The sequence below is a fragment of the Vipera ursinii genome (genome assembly GCF_947247035.1).
Source record: "Vipera ursinii genome assembly, chromosome: Z".
Taxonomy (NCBI): Eukaryota; Metazoa; Chordata; class Lepidosauria; order Squamata; family Viperidae; genus Vipera; species Vipera ursinii.
The window spans coordinates 19,203,751-19,219,599 of NC_139517.1; the positions used below are offsets into that span (position 1 = coordinate 19,203,751).

The following is a 15,849-nucleotide window of genomic DNA, read 5'->3' on the forward strand; positions in this document are numbered from 1 at the left end:
CCCCTTATTGCTTCTGTAGGGAGTCAACTAGCTGCCCTGTTTCAGATAATCCCATCTCTCCTGGGTAAGGAGGATCTTGCAAGGTTGCGGGCGTGAGGAATATTCTTGGCATCCGTTAGATCAAATCACTAGATTTTGCTGGGAGCTAACTCTGACTAGGCCAGGGGTTAGGCAACCTCGGCTCTTATGTCTCATGGACTTCAACTCCCAGAATTCCTGAGTCAGCCATGGTGACTCAAGAATTCTGGGAGCTGAAGTCCATGAGTCATAAAAGGTTGCCCTACCCCTGGGCTAGGGAGACTCCTTAAGAGGGGAGACCCGTCTGAGGCCTCGTTATCTGAGAGCTGAGCCGATTGCTGTCGAGGCAGTGGACAGCCTCTTTGGAGCTGCGAGTTCAGCCACTTGTCTTCTGGATTCATAGCCCTCCTGGATGGGTACGGCCTCCCGGGAGTTGCCAAGTGGCTGAGTCCAAGTAGCAATTAATCCCTCCAAAATGGACGATTCCCTGCAAGGGTTAAGACGGTGCAAAATAGGTATTTGCTTTTCATCCAGAGGTTTACTGCCTCAGGGGGGGGAGGAAAAAAAAAAGGCGTCTCTCGAGACAGCGCGCAACCCCAGGTTGCTCTTCTCGACCCGCCCCGGAAAAACAAACCATCGGAACGTGCCCCTTTTTTGCCTTAAAACAAAACAAAAAGAAGAAGGGGGAAAAAAAACTACCATCCCCAGGCTGCTTAGCGCTGCCGGAAGCGAAGCCTTCTCTCTAGCTAATCCCAGCTCGCTTTAAACTTTTGCTTGGAGGTGTGAAGAAACAAAAGAATCTCGGCTGGAGCCCAATCGGAGGCTTAGGAGGCGGAGCAACGCGAATAGCGAAACCAATAGGAAAGGGTCCTGTCCTGCCATGGCGGAGACGGTAAATAGGAGCAAGGCGGGAAGGGACGGAACAATTGGGGGGAAGCGGGATGGAATTTTGGCCTCTGGGTCACGCCCTCGGGTGTTTCCCGCCCCTTCCCAACAGGTAGGTTCCTGCTCCAGCAGCGACTCGGAGCCAGAAGAGGCCCCCAGGAAGCCCTTTCGCAAGCGACGCCGCCTTATCGCCAACATCCCCGCCGTCCCGATCTATTCAAACAAGGTGTGTGCGGACGGGCTGACTTTTTAAGGCAGGGGTCTTTCAAACTTGGCCCTTTTATGACTTGTGGACTTCAACTCCCAGAATTCCTCAGCCAGCTTGTCTGGCTGAGGAATTCTGGGAGTTGAAGTCCACAAGTCATAAAAGGGCCAAGTTTGAAAGACCCCTGTTTTAAGGGGTTGTTGTTGTTAGTTGCGAAGTCGTGTCCGACCCATCGCGACCCTATGGACAACGTTCCTCCAGGCCTTCCTGTCCTCTGCCATCTTCTGGAGTCCATCTAAGCTCACGCCTACTGCTTCAGTGACTCCATCCAGCCACCTCATTCTCTGTCGTCCCCTTCTTCTCTTGCCCTCGATCTTTCCCAGCATTAGGCTCTTCTCCAGTGAGTCCTTCCTTCTCATTTAGGTGGCCAAAGTATTTGAGTTTTAGCTTCAGGATCTGGCCTTCTAAAGAGCAGTCCGGGTTGATCTCCTCTAGGACTGACCGGTTCGATCGCCTTGCAGTCCAAGGGACTCGCAGGAGTCTTCTCCAGCACCAGAGTTCAAAGGCTTCAATTCTTTGGCGATCAGCCTTTCTTATGGTCCAGGGGTGCGTGACGTCATTTCTTCCCTCTCGACCCCCCCCCCCAAGTTCGCGTTGGTTTCTCCTGCCCGATCCCTGGATCGCCACCTCTTTTTTTTTTCCCGGATGACTTGATTTGGTGCCCAAGATACAGTGCTTTTTTTTTTGTAAAAGAAAAAGGTGCCGGAACTCACAGACGTCATACAACCCGCCTTGCCTACCCTACAAGGTTCCATCCAAAAAAAAGGTGCCGGAACTCCATTCTGAGCGTTCCACGAGAAAAAAAAAGCCCTGCCAAGATGGATACACATTTTGATGGTGACCGCTGTTATCTGTATTAGCAAGGCTTTTTTTTTCTCATAGAACGCTCAGAACGGAGTTCCGGCACCTTTTTTTGGATGGAACCTTGTAGGGTAGGCAAGGCGGGTTGTATGACATCTGTGAGTTCCGGCACCTTTTTGTTTTACAAAAAAAAGCACTGTGTGTTAGTCTTCACTTTTGTTTATTCCGTGACGTTTTCTTGCCCATTTGACGCTAGTTAGAGGTTTACGTGATGTGTTTTTATTGCAGAGTTCTTTGGGCTAAAGGCTATAATAAAAGTTTGGGTTTGATTCACGCTTAGCTTAATGTTCAGTGTCACCGCGTTTCCACTTCCGTCGTCTTCATTTGTAGTGGAGAAATGGGATTAGTTAAGTGTCAGAATCCAGTTATATCACATTCATGAATGTATGTTTAAAACATTATCCCCCCCCCATGGATTCTGCCATCTCCCGAGGAAGGGGGAGCGCATGTGGATTCAGCCTGCCTTAGGTTATTTCAAAGACCAAGGGAAATCTTTTGAACTAGGGCAGGGGTAGGCAACCTTGGCTCTTTTATGACTCATGGACTTCAACTCCCAGAATTCCTGAGGCTCAGGAATTCTGGGAGTTGAAATCCATGAGTCATAAAAGAGCCGAGGTTGCCTACCCCTGAACTAGGGGAACAAAAGGGAGGGTCAGAGAAGAAGGCATCTGGCCTGTGTCTCCAGGAAGAAGGCAATAACCATAAAGATTCGAAGTTCCTCTTTTCCCACAAAAGGGATGACATGAAGTAAAAGGATGGGGGGCTGGCCAAATGTGGTTGAGGGAAGGGGGGTTGAACCGGGAACCCTTTATAAAGTTTCAATTTGTAAAGCAATACTAAGTCCTGTCTTGTATTTCCACAACCAAGTATGTCCTAGTAAAAATTCCTTTTGGACTAGAACTGACTCCCAAGAGTTTTTGTTTTCCTAGGACGTGGATTGGGGTGGGTCCTGACATTAAGTTAAATTATCCCCTTCTCAAACCCGGTTTTTCAGGGAGAGAGAAAATTGTCAGGTCAACCCTAAAACGTTCAATTGCAAAACATGTGATTAGGAACTGCTGGGAAACAAGGCCATAGGGAGGTAATTAACATATCAATAATAATTCTCATTCAAAGAACACAGACTTTGTCTAACTTAGTGAACTGTTGTTTTTGTTGTGCCACCCTCACTACCGCAGCGTCTTTATCACAAGTACATTTCCAGTTAAATTACTGTATGCTGCTGCTGTATCCAAATGGATACCCAATCAATTTTTCTGCTGCAATATATGTATTATAATGAATATAAATCTGTATAATGGGGTTGAGAACGAGTTTGGTGCAGTGGTTTAAAGGCATTGGCATTGGACTAGAAATGTCTAGTCCTGGTTGAGGCATGAAAGTAGGTAATGATTTTGGGCTAACAGTCTCGGCCCTAGGAAACAAGTAAAGACAGGCCACTATTGAAAATCTTGCCAAAAAAATCTCTACAGGGATGTGTTCAGGAAGTCACAGATGGTCAACACTAAGACATGAATGTTTATATCTAAAAATGAGATTACAGAAATTAGTCTCTGCTGCTTCTTGTTTAGTATGGAAGGATGTGCCTGATCTCCATTATTAAATAATTCAATAGAAAGGTTTGCTCATCTTGCAAAAACATTGGTGTTCCTTGCTAGGGACAAGAGAAAGCTTAATTTAATGACTGTTGTACAGCCCCCAGTATTCCTCCAACTGGTTTTTGCGCTGTTCCTTGGAGAAAAGAGTTTTGTAACTGTCCCTTGCCCAATTTGTGTTTATTCTTTGTAAAACAGGCAGCTCTTTCATCTCAGAGGAATGCCTTTTGAGAGGGGGGAATCTCAGTTCCACAGGGAGCTGGGATTCCCTCCTGGCTAAGATTTCCTCCTGGCAGATAGCCCTGTCACTCTGAAAGAATTGCCTGCCCGGAGGAAATCTCAGCTCAGTGGCAACAGCTTTGCAAACTTTCCTGCCAGCTTCCCCATTGACTTTCTGGAGAAGCCAGCAGAGAAGATTTCAAATGGCAATCACATATCATGGGGAGCTTGGCAACCGATTGTAAGTGCAAATAGGTTGCCAAGCAGTCAAATCATGATTACATGATTGTGGGGTTTGCATGTGTGCAACATTTTATAACAACCAGAAGTGCTTTAGGGACCATAAAGCACTCTTTCCAAGGCATTGTAACTTTTGACTGTTGTTTGATCGTAAGTCAAGAATTATTTATAGACCAAATTTAACCTGGGTAAAAAGGATCTTAGTGACCCACGTGCTGGATATGAACCAGAAGGGAGATGTAGTAACTACAGATACTGCAGTAATAGGTTCTATTATTTAAAACATGATGTCCAGATAACAAAAAAGGTGATTTATTGTTTAAAGGTGTATTCTTTTTTTCCTTTTTTCTAAAAATTGCTGCTGATTGTCTAAAATATTTTTGAAGAGGTCTGGATGTTTTTTTAAAGAGAAGGCCGTTGTAATTCTTTTAATGCACTGTAATTAATGTTGCCCTCAAAGCTATCTTGGTTACCTTCAATTATTGTCAAGTTTGCTCCTTATTGTCACCAGTACCCTTCGTTGAAGAGAAGCAAAGAACCATAGCATCCCACTTTTACTGTGATTGATCATTCATTTAGATCAGGGGTGTCAAACTGCCAGCCCGTTGGCCGGATGCGTCATCTGGAAGCTGCGCCCACCCCATTGCCGGCAATGGCAAAACCGTCCCAATACGTTGCGCGGCGTCACGTGACGTCGTGAGTTTGACATGTCTGATCTAGATATACTAGTACCATATCACTGACTCCTACATATTGAGTGACTAATTCCTGTTTCTCTTTGTAGTAACCTGATAAATTCCCCCCCATACTTCTTTTGTTTCTTATCTGCAGGTTCAAAGCAGCCTACAATTGTTGCAAAATCCTCTGAAGCTTCCTGAACAAGTTGAAGAGCTTTGTAGTAAGCCTCTGGTCCTTAGCTCATCAGAAGAGGAGGAAGAGAAAGAGAAAGAGCAAACTCTTGTAAAGCAAGTGAAGCAAAAACCAAAGTTTCAGTTCTCTTGTTTGCTTCCTGACTTTCCAGAAAAGCTGAATTTAAACCATGACTTTGTCTGTTCTCCTTTTGGCAGATGTAAAGATCTTTCATTTTCACCTTCACCTCCACCTTCTCCACCGCAGCAAAAGAAGCGTCGTGTAAAAGCCCAGTAAGAAATTGATATTTCTGGAAATGAGGTGGGGCTACAGTAGGTTGATAATAGCGGAGGAACAAAATCTTTAGGGAGGATTGGGATCTTGGGTACAATTGATTTAAATTGGAGGTTTCTTTCCCTAGGTTGTTCCAGCTAAACAGGAGCTGTCATACCAGTTTGAGATAACATGCCATGATGCTTCAGATAGCTCAGCATAGGAAGAAAGAAACCTTGGCTCTTTTATGACTCGTGGACTTCAACTCCCAGAATTCCTGAGCCAGCATGGCTCAGCTTGAAAACCTCTCCCTTTCCCCTCAGCATGGCTGGCTCAGGAATTCTGGGAGTTGAAGTCCACGAGTCATAAAAGAGCCAAGGTTGCCTACCCCTTGGGCTAGGTCAGAGGTAGGCAACCTCGGCTCTTTTATGACTCGTGGACTTCAACTCCCAGAATTCCTGAGCCAGCATGGCTCAGCTTGAAAACCTCTCCCTTTCCCCTCAGCATGGCTGGCTCAGGAATTCTGGGAGTTGAAGTCCACGAGTCATAAAAGAGCCAAGGTTGCCTACCCCTTGGGCTAGGTCAGAGGTAGGCAACCTCGGCTCTTTTATGACTCGTGGACTTCAACTCCCAGAATTCCTGAGCCAGCATGGCTCAGCTTGGAAACCTCTCCCTTTCCCCTCAGCATGGCTGGCTCAGTAATTCTGGGAGTTGAAGCCCACGAGTCATAAAAGAGCCAAGGTTGCCTACCCCTTCATCTAGTTCATGGCATCCCAAGGCAAAACCCAGCGTATGGATTTCTCACTCAGGTTTGCCCTTACTTTCTTAGCAGAATCTTCGATCAGAGTCTCAGAAATTTGACCATCTCCCTCTCAGCTGCTAAGAAGAGCCTGCAAGAGCAAGGGTCAGGATGTGATGAGGATGATGTGATTCTGGTTGATGTGTTTGAGCCCCAGGAGTTGATGCTGAAAGTCCGATGCCGAGCTGATCTTTACAGAGTCTGCATTCAAACGGTGTGATGCTTTGGTATTTGATCACCTTATCCCTGTTCACTTCCCATTGCTGTCCTCACGTGGGCTTTCGTTTTCTCTTTTTCTTTTCCCCGCGCATTTCTAGGACTCAGTCCTAACATCTGCAATGGAGACTTCTTTTTCTGAGCTTCAGTGCGGAGGCACTGGGGAAGAGAATAGCACACCCCCACCCAATCAGAACACACCCACCATTCAAAACACACACACACCCAATCAGAACACACTTACTCCCCCACCCAATCAGAGCACACCTCCACCCACAGAACACACCCCCTCTGGCAGTTTAAAAAAGAGGAACAAACAGCCACATGCTTCTCCCAGAAGAAGGAAGCAGAAGCCACTAGCCTGATGATGACGGATGGGATTCCGTCGAAACGTCGCCCCTGCACCTTTAGTTCTACGCGGGGAAAAAACCTGAATAACCAAAGATCCACAACATTCGGTCTGCTTTGCTTATATAGCCACATCTACATACTTCTAAAATTCTCCTACCTGTAACCTTTAGCCATGCAAATGATGGGCAACAATTTTTGAACTGGGAAGTATGTCACTGAGGAGGATCTGGACATCCATCTGAGGATCCTAGTATATCCTATTCTCTTCCCCAGCTACTTTTAATTTATTATTGCTTTTAAAACAACAGAACAAGACAAAGGGAACTAAACAAAGATAATACATTATCAAACAAAATGCATATCAAATGCTTTAAAAGAACAATTGAAAAAAGGAAACAAAAGTATTATATGTTGTTATAAGAGTAAACAGTTTCAATTCTATATATTTAATACAAATATTATGTAAATATGTATGCAATTATTTCTTAATGCGCTTATATGAGTATCATGCTTTCTTAACCTACTTATTTTGTATAAATGAGTCACATATTTCATTACACTTGTCCGCACTAAATCTATGTCTATAGGCAACTTTCTCATAAAGGGCAAGCGTAATCGGGTCTTTGATCCACTGAGTCAATGGGGCCATATATTTATTGTCCAAATGCTGCAATATCAGCCTTTTAGCCACGATTAAGGGCACAGAGAATCCATTTACCTCGTCTTCTTACACAGCTATTTACTTCCCATTTTGTAGACAGAGCCTCTTCAGCGTGTGGTTGAGCACATGTCACAGATACTAAATGTTCATCCGAACAGAATCCTCCTCCTCCATCGAGATTGTGAACTTGCGACTGATGCTACTCCTGCTAAGTTGGACCTTGGCGTTGCTGACATCATTGGTGAATACTTTAGGGCAGGGGTCCTCAACCTTTGGGGCATCAGTTCCGTGGAGAGAGGTTTTTCCGCAGACCGGAGGGTGTGTGGTTTTGTGTGCTGCCTGCATCTTGCGGATGGAGCTGTGCTTGTTTGTGCAGACCGGTTGCTGGCATGCTGCGGCCCGGTACTGGTCCACAGACCAGAGGTTGAGGACCCCTGCCTTAGGGACTTCTTTTTTTTATTAACTTCAGATTGTCATTGCTTCCAATCTCATTGACTATTTTAAATTCCTCAGACCTGTTGCCTCCCAAATGAATCGAACTTTTGTACAGTCCAGTATCTTACAGCAGTTTTCTTGTGTTCTCCCTACTATATTGCCTAAGCCTGTTTTGTTTTGTTTTTTCAAAAATTAGAACCACTGCAAGGTTTGGGACATAACTAAATTCCCTGTTCAGCCACATTCTTATTTTGCTGTTTTGAACTCTGGAGAAAAGGTAGAGTAAACATTCTCTGTTGGACAACTTCCAGATTGTATAGTGGAGACCAGTAGCCAACGGACGGATGATTCTGGAACCCTGTTGCTTCGAGTACAAGGAAAAGACAAAAGTTCTGTGAGGGAGATTACAATCCAGAAGGTAAAAGAACTAAGGTATGGCTTATAGGGTTTCTTCTGTGAAGACGCATCACAGTATAGTAATTACGTTCTCCTTTCTGCAGGGGGAGCCCTTAGAAGTCCTTATGAAGCAATACAGACAAGCTCAAGGTCTAGGCAGATGCAAACTTGTCTTCTATTTTGATGGGCAGCGTTTGGCAGAAACTCTGACCCCTGAACAATTGGGGATGGAATCTGGTGATGTGATTGAAGTGTGGAACTAGCATCCTTGCATCTCCAAAGAATCCATGTCTAGACTTGATTTTTTTTTTGGTTTTTTGCTACCTACCCACTCTGAATGAATTACCTGCATCCTAGTTTCCCTGATTTAATTTTCACCATGCCTAATATCACAGTGGGAAGTGGCAGTTTAATTTGTGGAAGAAGTAAACATAGGATAAATTTCACTTTGTTCTTGTATGTCCTGTACCCAAATTTGGAATATGTAATAAAATTAAATTTTGTTAATGGTCCTGTTGCTTGCACACAAACTTTGTAGAGGAATAATGATGGATATTAAGAGAATGCTATGTTCTTAATAACTCTACTTCAATAAATATTAATAACACCATCAAACAACAACATCTGCCTGTCCCAGGTTCTTGGGAAGGATTTGATAGGTGGATGAAAATGCCAAATGCAGTCTAAATAGCTGACCGCAACCAACAATAATAATATGAAGACTGCAGAACAGAAGAGAGAGAAATGGAGTACATCCCAAAAGATAAAGACCTGTAAACATAACTAGAACAACAAAAGAAAGCAAAGATATGACTAATAGTAATGGACACCTCGGGTATGATTCCAAAATCAGGAACACTGCTTGAACGCTATCGGTATTAACGAAATCACCAGTCAATTGCAAACAGCAGCTTTACTTGGAACAGCTTAGGTAAAGGTAAAGGTTCCGCCGCACATGCGTGCTAATCATTTCCAACTCTAGGGGCCGGTGCTCATCTCCGTTTCAAAGCCAAAAAGCCAGTGCTTGTCCGAGGACGTCTCCGTGGTCATGTGGCCGGCATGACTAGATGCCAAAGGCGCACGGAACGCTGTTACCTTCCCACCGTAGTGGTCCCTATTTTTCTACTTGCATTTTTACGTGCTTTCGAACTGCTAGGTTGGCAGAAGCTGGGACGAGTAACAGGCGCTCACTCTGTTACGCGGCACTCGGGATTCGACCTGCCAAACTGCCGACCATCTGATCGACAAGCTCAGCATCCTAGCCCACTGAGCCACCGCGTCCCTTGGAACAGCTTACATCCTGTCAATATTTCAATATTATTACACAACAACATCTGCCTATCCCTTGGGAAGGACTCGATAGGCAGACAAAAATGCCAGATCTGGTCTAAACATCTGGCTGTCTGACAATCATAATATGAAAAACAATCCCAATACTATATTATATTTTCTTACTTTCCATGGTATTAACATCCTAAGGTTTCCTAAGTAGAGTCACGTCAATTAGAAAATTGTGGACTTCCATCTTTGCCAAATTGCTGGGTAGATCTAACTTTGCTGTCTTGGATAAACAGATGCATATCATATTTAGGTGCTCTCTGTTACTTTGAATTTCTCATAATCTCCAAGCTTGGTGATTTGGAGTACAACACAACGAGAATATATCAAGTCTCATTGTGTAGAGCTAAAATCCCAGTGACTGCAAGGGTATACACTTGTGTTTTTCTTGACAACACTATGGAAGCGTTTTTACCATAATGTTGGCTTTTTTTCCAGTTTACTCACTGAATCCCGATATTTGTCAATAGTGCTGATTAGGTGCTGGCCTCCAATAGGTCATGTGGAGAATACCAACTTGGAAGAAACTCTGCTTATGCTCAAAATGTATGCACATAGAAATTGGTATTGTGTTCTTCATTAAAGCAGCTGACATTTTTAAAGACAGGGAAATCATACTTTGCACGTAGACAAGGTTTTAATTTATGAACAGCTTCTAATACCATTGATGTTGAAAAATAACATATTCCAAAATTGTACGTAATCCAAGCCAAAAAACCTTTCCTATTTTTTTTTTCTCTTGTGGGACATTCACACTGATAAATAATGGGGTTTTTTTGTTTACTTAGCAATTTTATTTTTGACTTTTTAATCATAATTTGGAGCACTGTAAACCACAGCGAATACACTAAGAACCCAAACACTTAAAGAGTTCTGCAGGAATCTCCTTTTGTCTTCATCTGTCCTGGATTCCTTTCTCTTGGGCAAATAAAATGTCCTGGAAGAAATAATTCAGCAGCAAAATGGGTGCTGGAGAGCATTTTTGCTTGTCTTCAAGCAAATTCTAGTTAGATACAAAGCTCTTCATACAGTAAGTTGAAATAGAAATTCATTTATGCCAGCATTTACACTATTGAGCTCATAGGACCTACAATTGGATAAAACAAAATTACAGTCTTACCAATGAAAAAGGACATTGATCCCCTAAAGAATATAGTCTTGTAAATCATTAAATAGATAAATATATCCACAGATAACATAGGAACAGTAAATAAAATGTATTTCCTAACTCTACCACAAGCCATACCTCCTCAAGTCAGCTGATGGCAGAAGACTTGTTTTTAGGTTTTAGGTTGAGTGGCACAAAAAGGCTGGAGTGGACTAGACTACCTGTGACCCCCTTGGTTTAAGATTCATCATTTCAGAGATATTTCCTTACCCTCAATGCCTTCAACAATGGCAGAGCTTCTAATGTACTTGAAAACTTAAAAATTCAGGGAGATGCTCAGAGAGGTATCTGCCTTGAATGTAGCCCATGTTGAACTGAATAATACAACCAAACAACAACACAGGAAATGTTTTATGATGTTTTGTATTATGTCACAAACTGCTTTTTGATAATTTTTATGTCAAAATGTTTTACAATGCAGTGGTACCTTGGTACGCAACTGCTCATCGAATTTTGTATTCAATACATTTTGACATGAACATTTTATCCCAGGACTCATCGTTTGTTTGGTACTGAGCACACTAGCTAGAATCTGTTGGTGTTGGCTGCCTTTTAACTACATTATTCCTTACAGGGGAAAAATGGTACTCATTGTTTTTGGTACTCATCGCACCTCCCGTAACCAATTAACAATGAGTTCCGAGGTACCACTGAGGTTGCCAAGTTTCAGTTCCATGGGAGTTATAGGTCCTGGATTTTGGATGCATACTGTAAGTTAGCTCATTTGAAGTATCTTGGTTCAAAAATTGTTGCCCTGTGATGCAGGGTTTTCCCCAGTGAAAGGTTACAGGAATGAGGGTTTGGATGGATGGATGGACGGACAGACAGATGATAGAGACACAATGCTATGGAATGCTTATAGCTTTATCTTGCCTATTTCCATAAATACTCCACTTTTTAACAACTGAATCTTTTTTACCTAACTTGTACATCTAACAGCATCATGTAAATACATCTAGAGAACTTCTCAGTGTACAGGGAGTGCAGAATTATTAGGCAAATGAGTATTTTGACCACATCATCCTCTTTATGCATGTTGTCTTACTCCAAGCTGTATAGGCTCGAAAGCCTACTACCAATTAAGCATATTAGGTGATGTGCATCTCTGTAATGAGAAGGGGTGTGGTCTAATGACATCAACACCCTGTATCAGGTGTGCATAATTATTAGGCAACTTCCTTTCCTTTGGCAAAATGGGTCAAAAGAAGGACTTGACAGGCTCAGAAAAGTAAAAAATAGTGAGATATCTTGCAGAGGGATGCAGCACTCTTAAAATTGCAAAGCTTCTGAAGCGTGATCATCGAACAATCAAGCGTTTCATTCAAAATAGTCAACAGGGTCGCAAGAAGCGTGTGGAGAAACCAAGGCGCAAAATAACTGCCCATGAACTGAGAAAAGTCAAGCGTGCAGCTGCCAAGATGCCACTTGCCACCAGTTTGGCCATATTTCAGAGCTGCAACATCACTGGAGTGCCCAAAAGCACAAGGTGTGCAATACTCAGAGACATGGCCAAGGTAAGAAAGGCTGAAAGACGACCACCACTGAACAAGACACACAAGCTGAAACGTCAAGACTGGGCCAAGAAATATCTCAAGACTGATTTTTCTAAGGTTTTATGGACTGATGAAATGAGAGTGAGTCTTGATGGGCCAGATGGATGGGCCCGTGGCTGGATTGGTAAAGGGCAGAGAGCTCCAGTCCGACTCAGACGCCAGCAAGGTGGAGGTGGAGTACTGGTTTGGGCTGGTATCATCAAAGATGAGCTTGTGGGGCCTTTTCGGGTTGAGGATGGAGTCAAGCTCAACTCCCAGTCCTACTGCCAGTTTCTGGAAGACACCTTCTTCAAGCAGTGGTACAGGAAGAAGTCTGCATCCTTCAAGAAAAACATGATTTTCATGCAGGACAATGCTCCATCACACACGTCCAAGTACTCCACAGCGTGGCTGGCAAGAAAGGGTATAAAAGAAGGAAATCTAATGACATGGCCTCCTTGTTCACCTGATCTGAACCCCATTGAGAACCTGTGGTCCATCATCAAATGTGAGATTTACAAGGAGGGAAAACAGTACACCTCTCTGAACAGTGTCTGGGAGGCTGTGGTTGCTGCTGCACGCAATGTTGATGGTGAACAGATCAAAACACTGACAGAATCCATGGATGGCAGGCTTTTGAGTGTCCTTGCAAAGAAAGGTGGCTATATTGGTCACTGATTTGTTTTTGTTATGTTTTTGAATGTCAGAAATGTATATTTGTGAATGTTGAGATGTTATATTGGTTTCACTGGTAAAAATAAATAATTGAAATGGGTATATATTTGTTTTTTGTTAAGTTGCCTAATAATTATGCACAGTAATAGTCACCTGCACACACAGATATCCCCCTAAAATAGCTATAACTAAAAACAAACTAAAAACTACTTCCAAAAATATTCAGCTTTGATATTAATGAGTTTTTTGGGTTCATTGAGAACATGGTTGTTGTTCAAAAATAAAATTAATCCTCAAAAATACAACTTGCCTAATAATTCTGCACTCCCTGTATATGGCTTTTAAATAGTTCTGTGACTCCAGCAGGTTAATTGGTAGGTTAATTATGGCATGGGGGCATGGGGGGAGGGCTTGCACATTTTATATTGGCAGAAAATGCTTTATGGGCCTTAAAGTACGTGTTCTAATGCAGTTGCTGAGTGACCAATTGTTAAGTCCAGGACTACAGTACCCATACCCATTTTACAGGTTTTCAATTAGAGCAGGGGTGTCAAACTCAATTTCATTGAGGGCAGCATCAGCATTGCGGTTGCCCTCAGGGGGCCGGGTGGGTGTGGCCTGGGTGGGCGTGGCCTACTGGGTGGGTGTGGCTAAAGTGTGTATGGCCTACTGGGTGGGCGTGGCCAGATCTGAGGGTCTCTGGCAGAAGGAGGGTCTCTGGGCCAGGGCCAAGGCAGTGGGGGCCGTTCCCTCACTGTTTCCAGGATGGCTTCGCGGGCCACATGAAACCACTTTGCGGGCCGGATCTGGCCCCCGGGCCTTGTGTTTGACATGTCTGAATTAGAGCAATATAACTCAGTAAGCTGCCTTTCAAAAAGGGAGAAAGAAATTTGTGATTGTCTACAACCCTTTTATAAGAAAGACAATTCACAAGAAATCTGCAATATCTTACTGCAAGAATGGGGCTTTAGACAATGTGTAGCCACCATCTCCAAACTAGCTAATAGCAAGTGATGATAGCTGCATTATGCTTGAGATGTGTTCAAAAAACTAGCTAAACTATAAGCCATGATTAAAAATCATTGTGGCCATGATAGAGCCAAATTGGTTGTATTCATATGACATGTTAAATCACATTAACTATCATGTTTAGTGTTTTCTGGAAACCCAGGTTGGCTACTTTATAATTGTATTATGCAAATGCAGAAAAATGGCTTGAGTAGAAACATCATAGTTAAGCACAGGTAGCTATGAGTTGTATTTGCCCAGCCATTATTTCATAGTATTATATAAGAACATAATGTTAAACCACAATATAATTTGTTTGGGTTTGCTATTGTTATCCAGCAGTTGTGCTTTGTAAAACAAAGTACTGTATATACTTTAGCATGTGATTTTAGGCTGCAAATCTGAAATAAAAAAAATTGGGTTTGAAGGGGGATATCACAAAAATAATTATGAAAACTCTCATTAATACCTAAGAAACCTTGACTCTGTGCTCACAACTTGAATAAATCTGCATAGGGCTATATACTTAAGTGACATGACCTTCCACGAACAGATTTTTGTATCAATTAAGATTAGTGATACCACAATGGTTTAGTTTTATGTAACCAACAGCTGGAAATGGTTAACCAGCAGCCTTGGGGCACTACATGGGGCATGCTTCTATTGCCAAATTAACTAACATTGATGCTAAGTCTGTATCTGTATTAGTCCAACAGAAGATTTACAATAATTGTAAATTGTAAGGCTCCAGCTATATAGGTAGTCCTTGACTTACGACTGAAATTGAGCTCAAAATTTCTGTTGCTAAGTGAGACATTTGTTAAGTGAGTTTTGCCCCATTTTACAACCTTCCTTACCACAGTTGTTAAGTGAATCACTGCAAGTTCAGGTAGTAACCAAGAACTAAGGAGAAATTTCCTGACAAAACAATTAATCAATGGAACAACCTGCCTCCAGAAGTTGTGAATGGTCCAACACTGGAAATTTTTAAGAAGGGACTGGACAACCATTTGTCTGAAATGGTATAGGTATAGGATTTCCTGCCTGAGCAGGGGGCTGGACTAGAAGACCTCCAAGGTCCCTTCCAATTTTATTATTATTATTAATAGTAGCAGTACTAGTATCACGGTGGTTAAGTGAATCTGGCTTCCCCATTGACTTTGCTTGTCAGGTCACAAAAGGTGACCACATGACCCTGGGACACTGCAACCAGTCATAAAGATGAATTGATTGCCAAGTGTCTGAACTGGTTGCCAAGCGTCTGAATTTTGATCATGTGACCATGGGGCTGCTGCAATGGTTGTAAGTGTGGAAAAACAGTCATGTCACTTTTTTTCAGTGCCGTTGTAAATTTGAACCGTCACTAAATGAACTGTTGTAAGTCAAGGACTACCTGTACTAAACAATTTGTTCTCTCACCTCACCTCCACCTCCTCCTCTTTTAAAATTGGGACTTGCCAAACCATGCCATTAATGTAATTTATTTTCTGCATTTGGGCACTAGGGTTTAATTTGTTTTTAATTTCTGTATTTTGGTATTTTGGTATTTATGTCCCTGTTCACCGCCCTGAGTCCTTCGGGAGAAGGGCGGTATACAAATCAAATCAAATAAATAAATAAATAAAATTTAAGATGAGTGAGATGGCTCTATAACTTTTGAGAGAAGTGTGAGAACGGAGAGAGCTCGGGCAAAAACTGGTAATTATAAAGATTAAATGTGACATTTTGTAAATTTGGGCGCACAGAATAATCAGGGAGACAGCGCGAGGTAAGGAAACCGCGCTGGGCAAAAGCAGTACTCCGTAACCATAACAACGAACAAAGACAGAACACCCAATGAGCGAGGGGGAGAAGTAGGAGGAGCCTGCGCCAGGGCCGATAACAAGCGCAACGGAAGCTGCCGCTTTTCATGGCTTCGTCCGATGAAAGGGCCCATTCTATTGGCTTGTCGTAGAGGCAACCCCCCTCCCCCCTCGGCCTCTCTTAAAGTGGCAGCGCGCGAGGCAGGGGCGGAAAAGGCGGGGCGGGAGAGGGAAAGTCATATGATAAGGAAGTGATTTTTTCC

General features: G+C 43.0%; 1 protein-coding gene across 3 annotated transcripts; it reads left to right on the forward strand.

Moving 5' to 3' along the window:
* Window positions 1–493: 493 nt before the first annotated feature.
* Window positions 494–8,605, forward strand: NFATC2IP (nuclear factor of activated T cells 2 interacting protein). Of its 3 annotated transcripts, XM_083376604.1 has the most exons (8): window positions 494–533; window positions 799–910; window positions 1,016–1,129; window positions 4,915–5,225; window positions 6,035–6,218; window positions 7,329–7,473; window positions 7,979–8,085; window positions 8,168–8,605. In XM_083376604.1, the coding sequence occupies exons 2-8, from the start codon at window positions 899–901 to the stop codon at window positions 8,324–8,326; spliced, it is 1,032 nt and encodes a 343-aa protein (XP_083232730.1). In that variant the 5' UTR covers window positions 494–533; window positions 799–898; the 3' UTR covers window positions 8,327–8,605. The 3 variants fall into 3 exon arrangements, with proteins under 3 accessions (XP_083232730.1, XP_083232728.1, XP_083232729.1); XM_083376602.1 differs by lacking the exon at window positions 494–533 and having other exon boundaries at window positions 586–1,129; XM_083376603.1 differs by lacking the exon at window positions 494–533 and having other exon boundaries at window positions 586–1,129; window positions 6,038–6,218.
* Window positions 8,606–15,849: the final 7,244 nt, after the last annotated feature.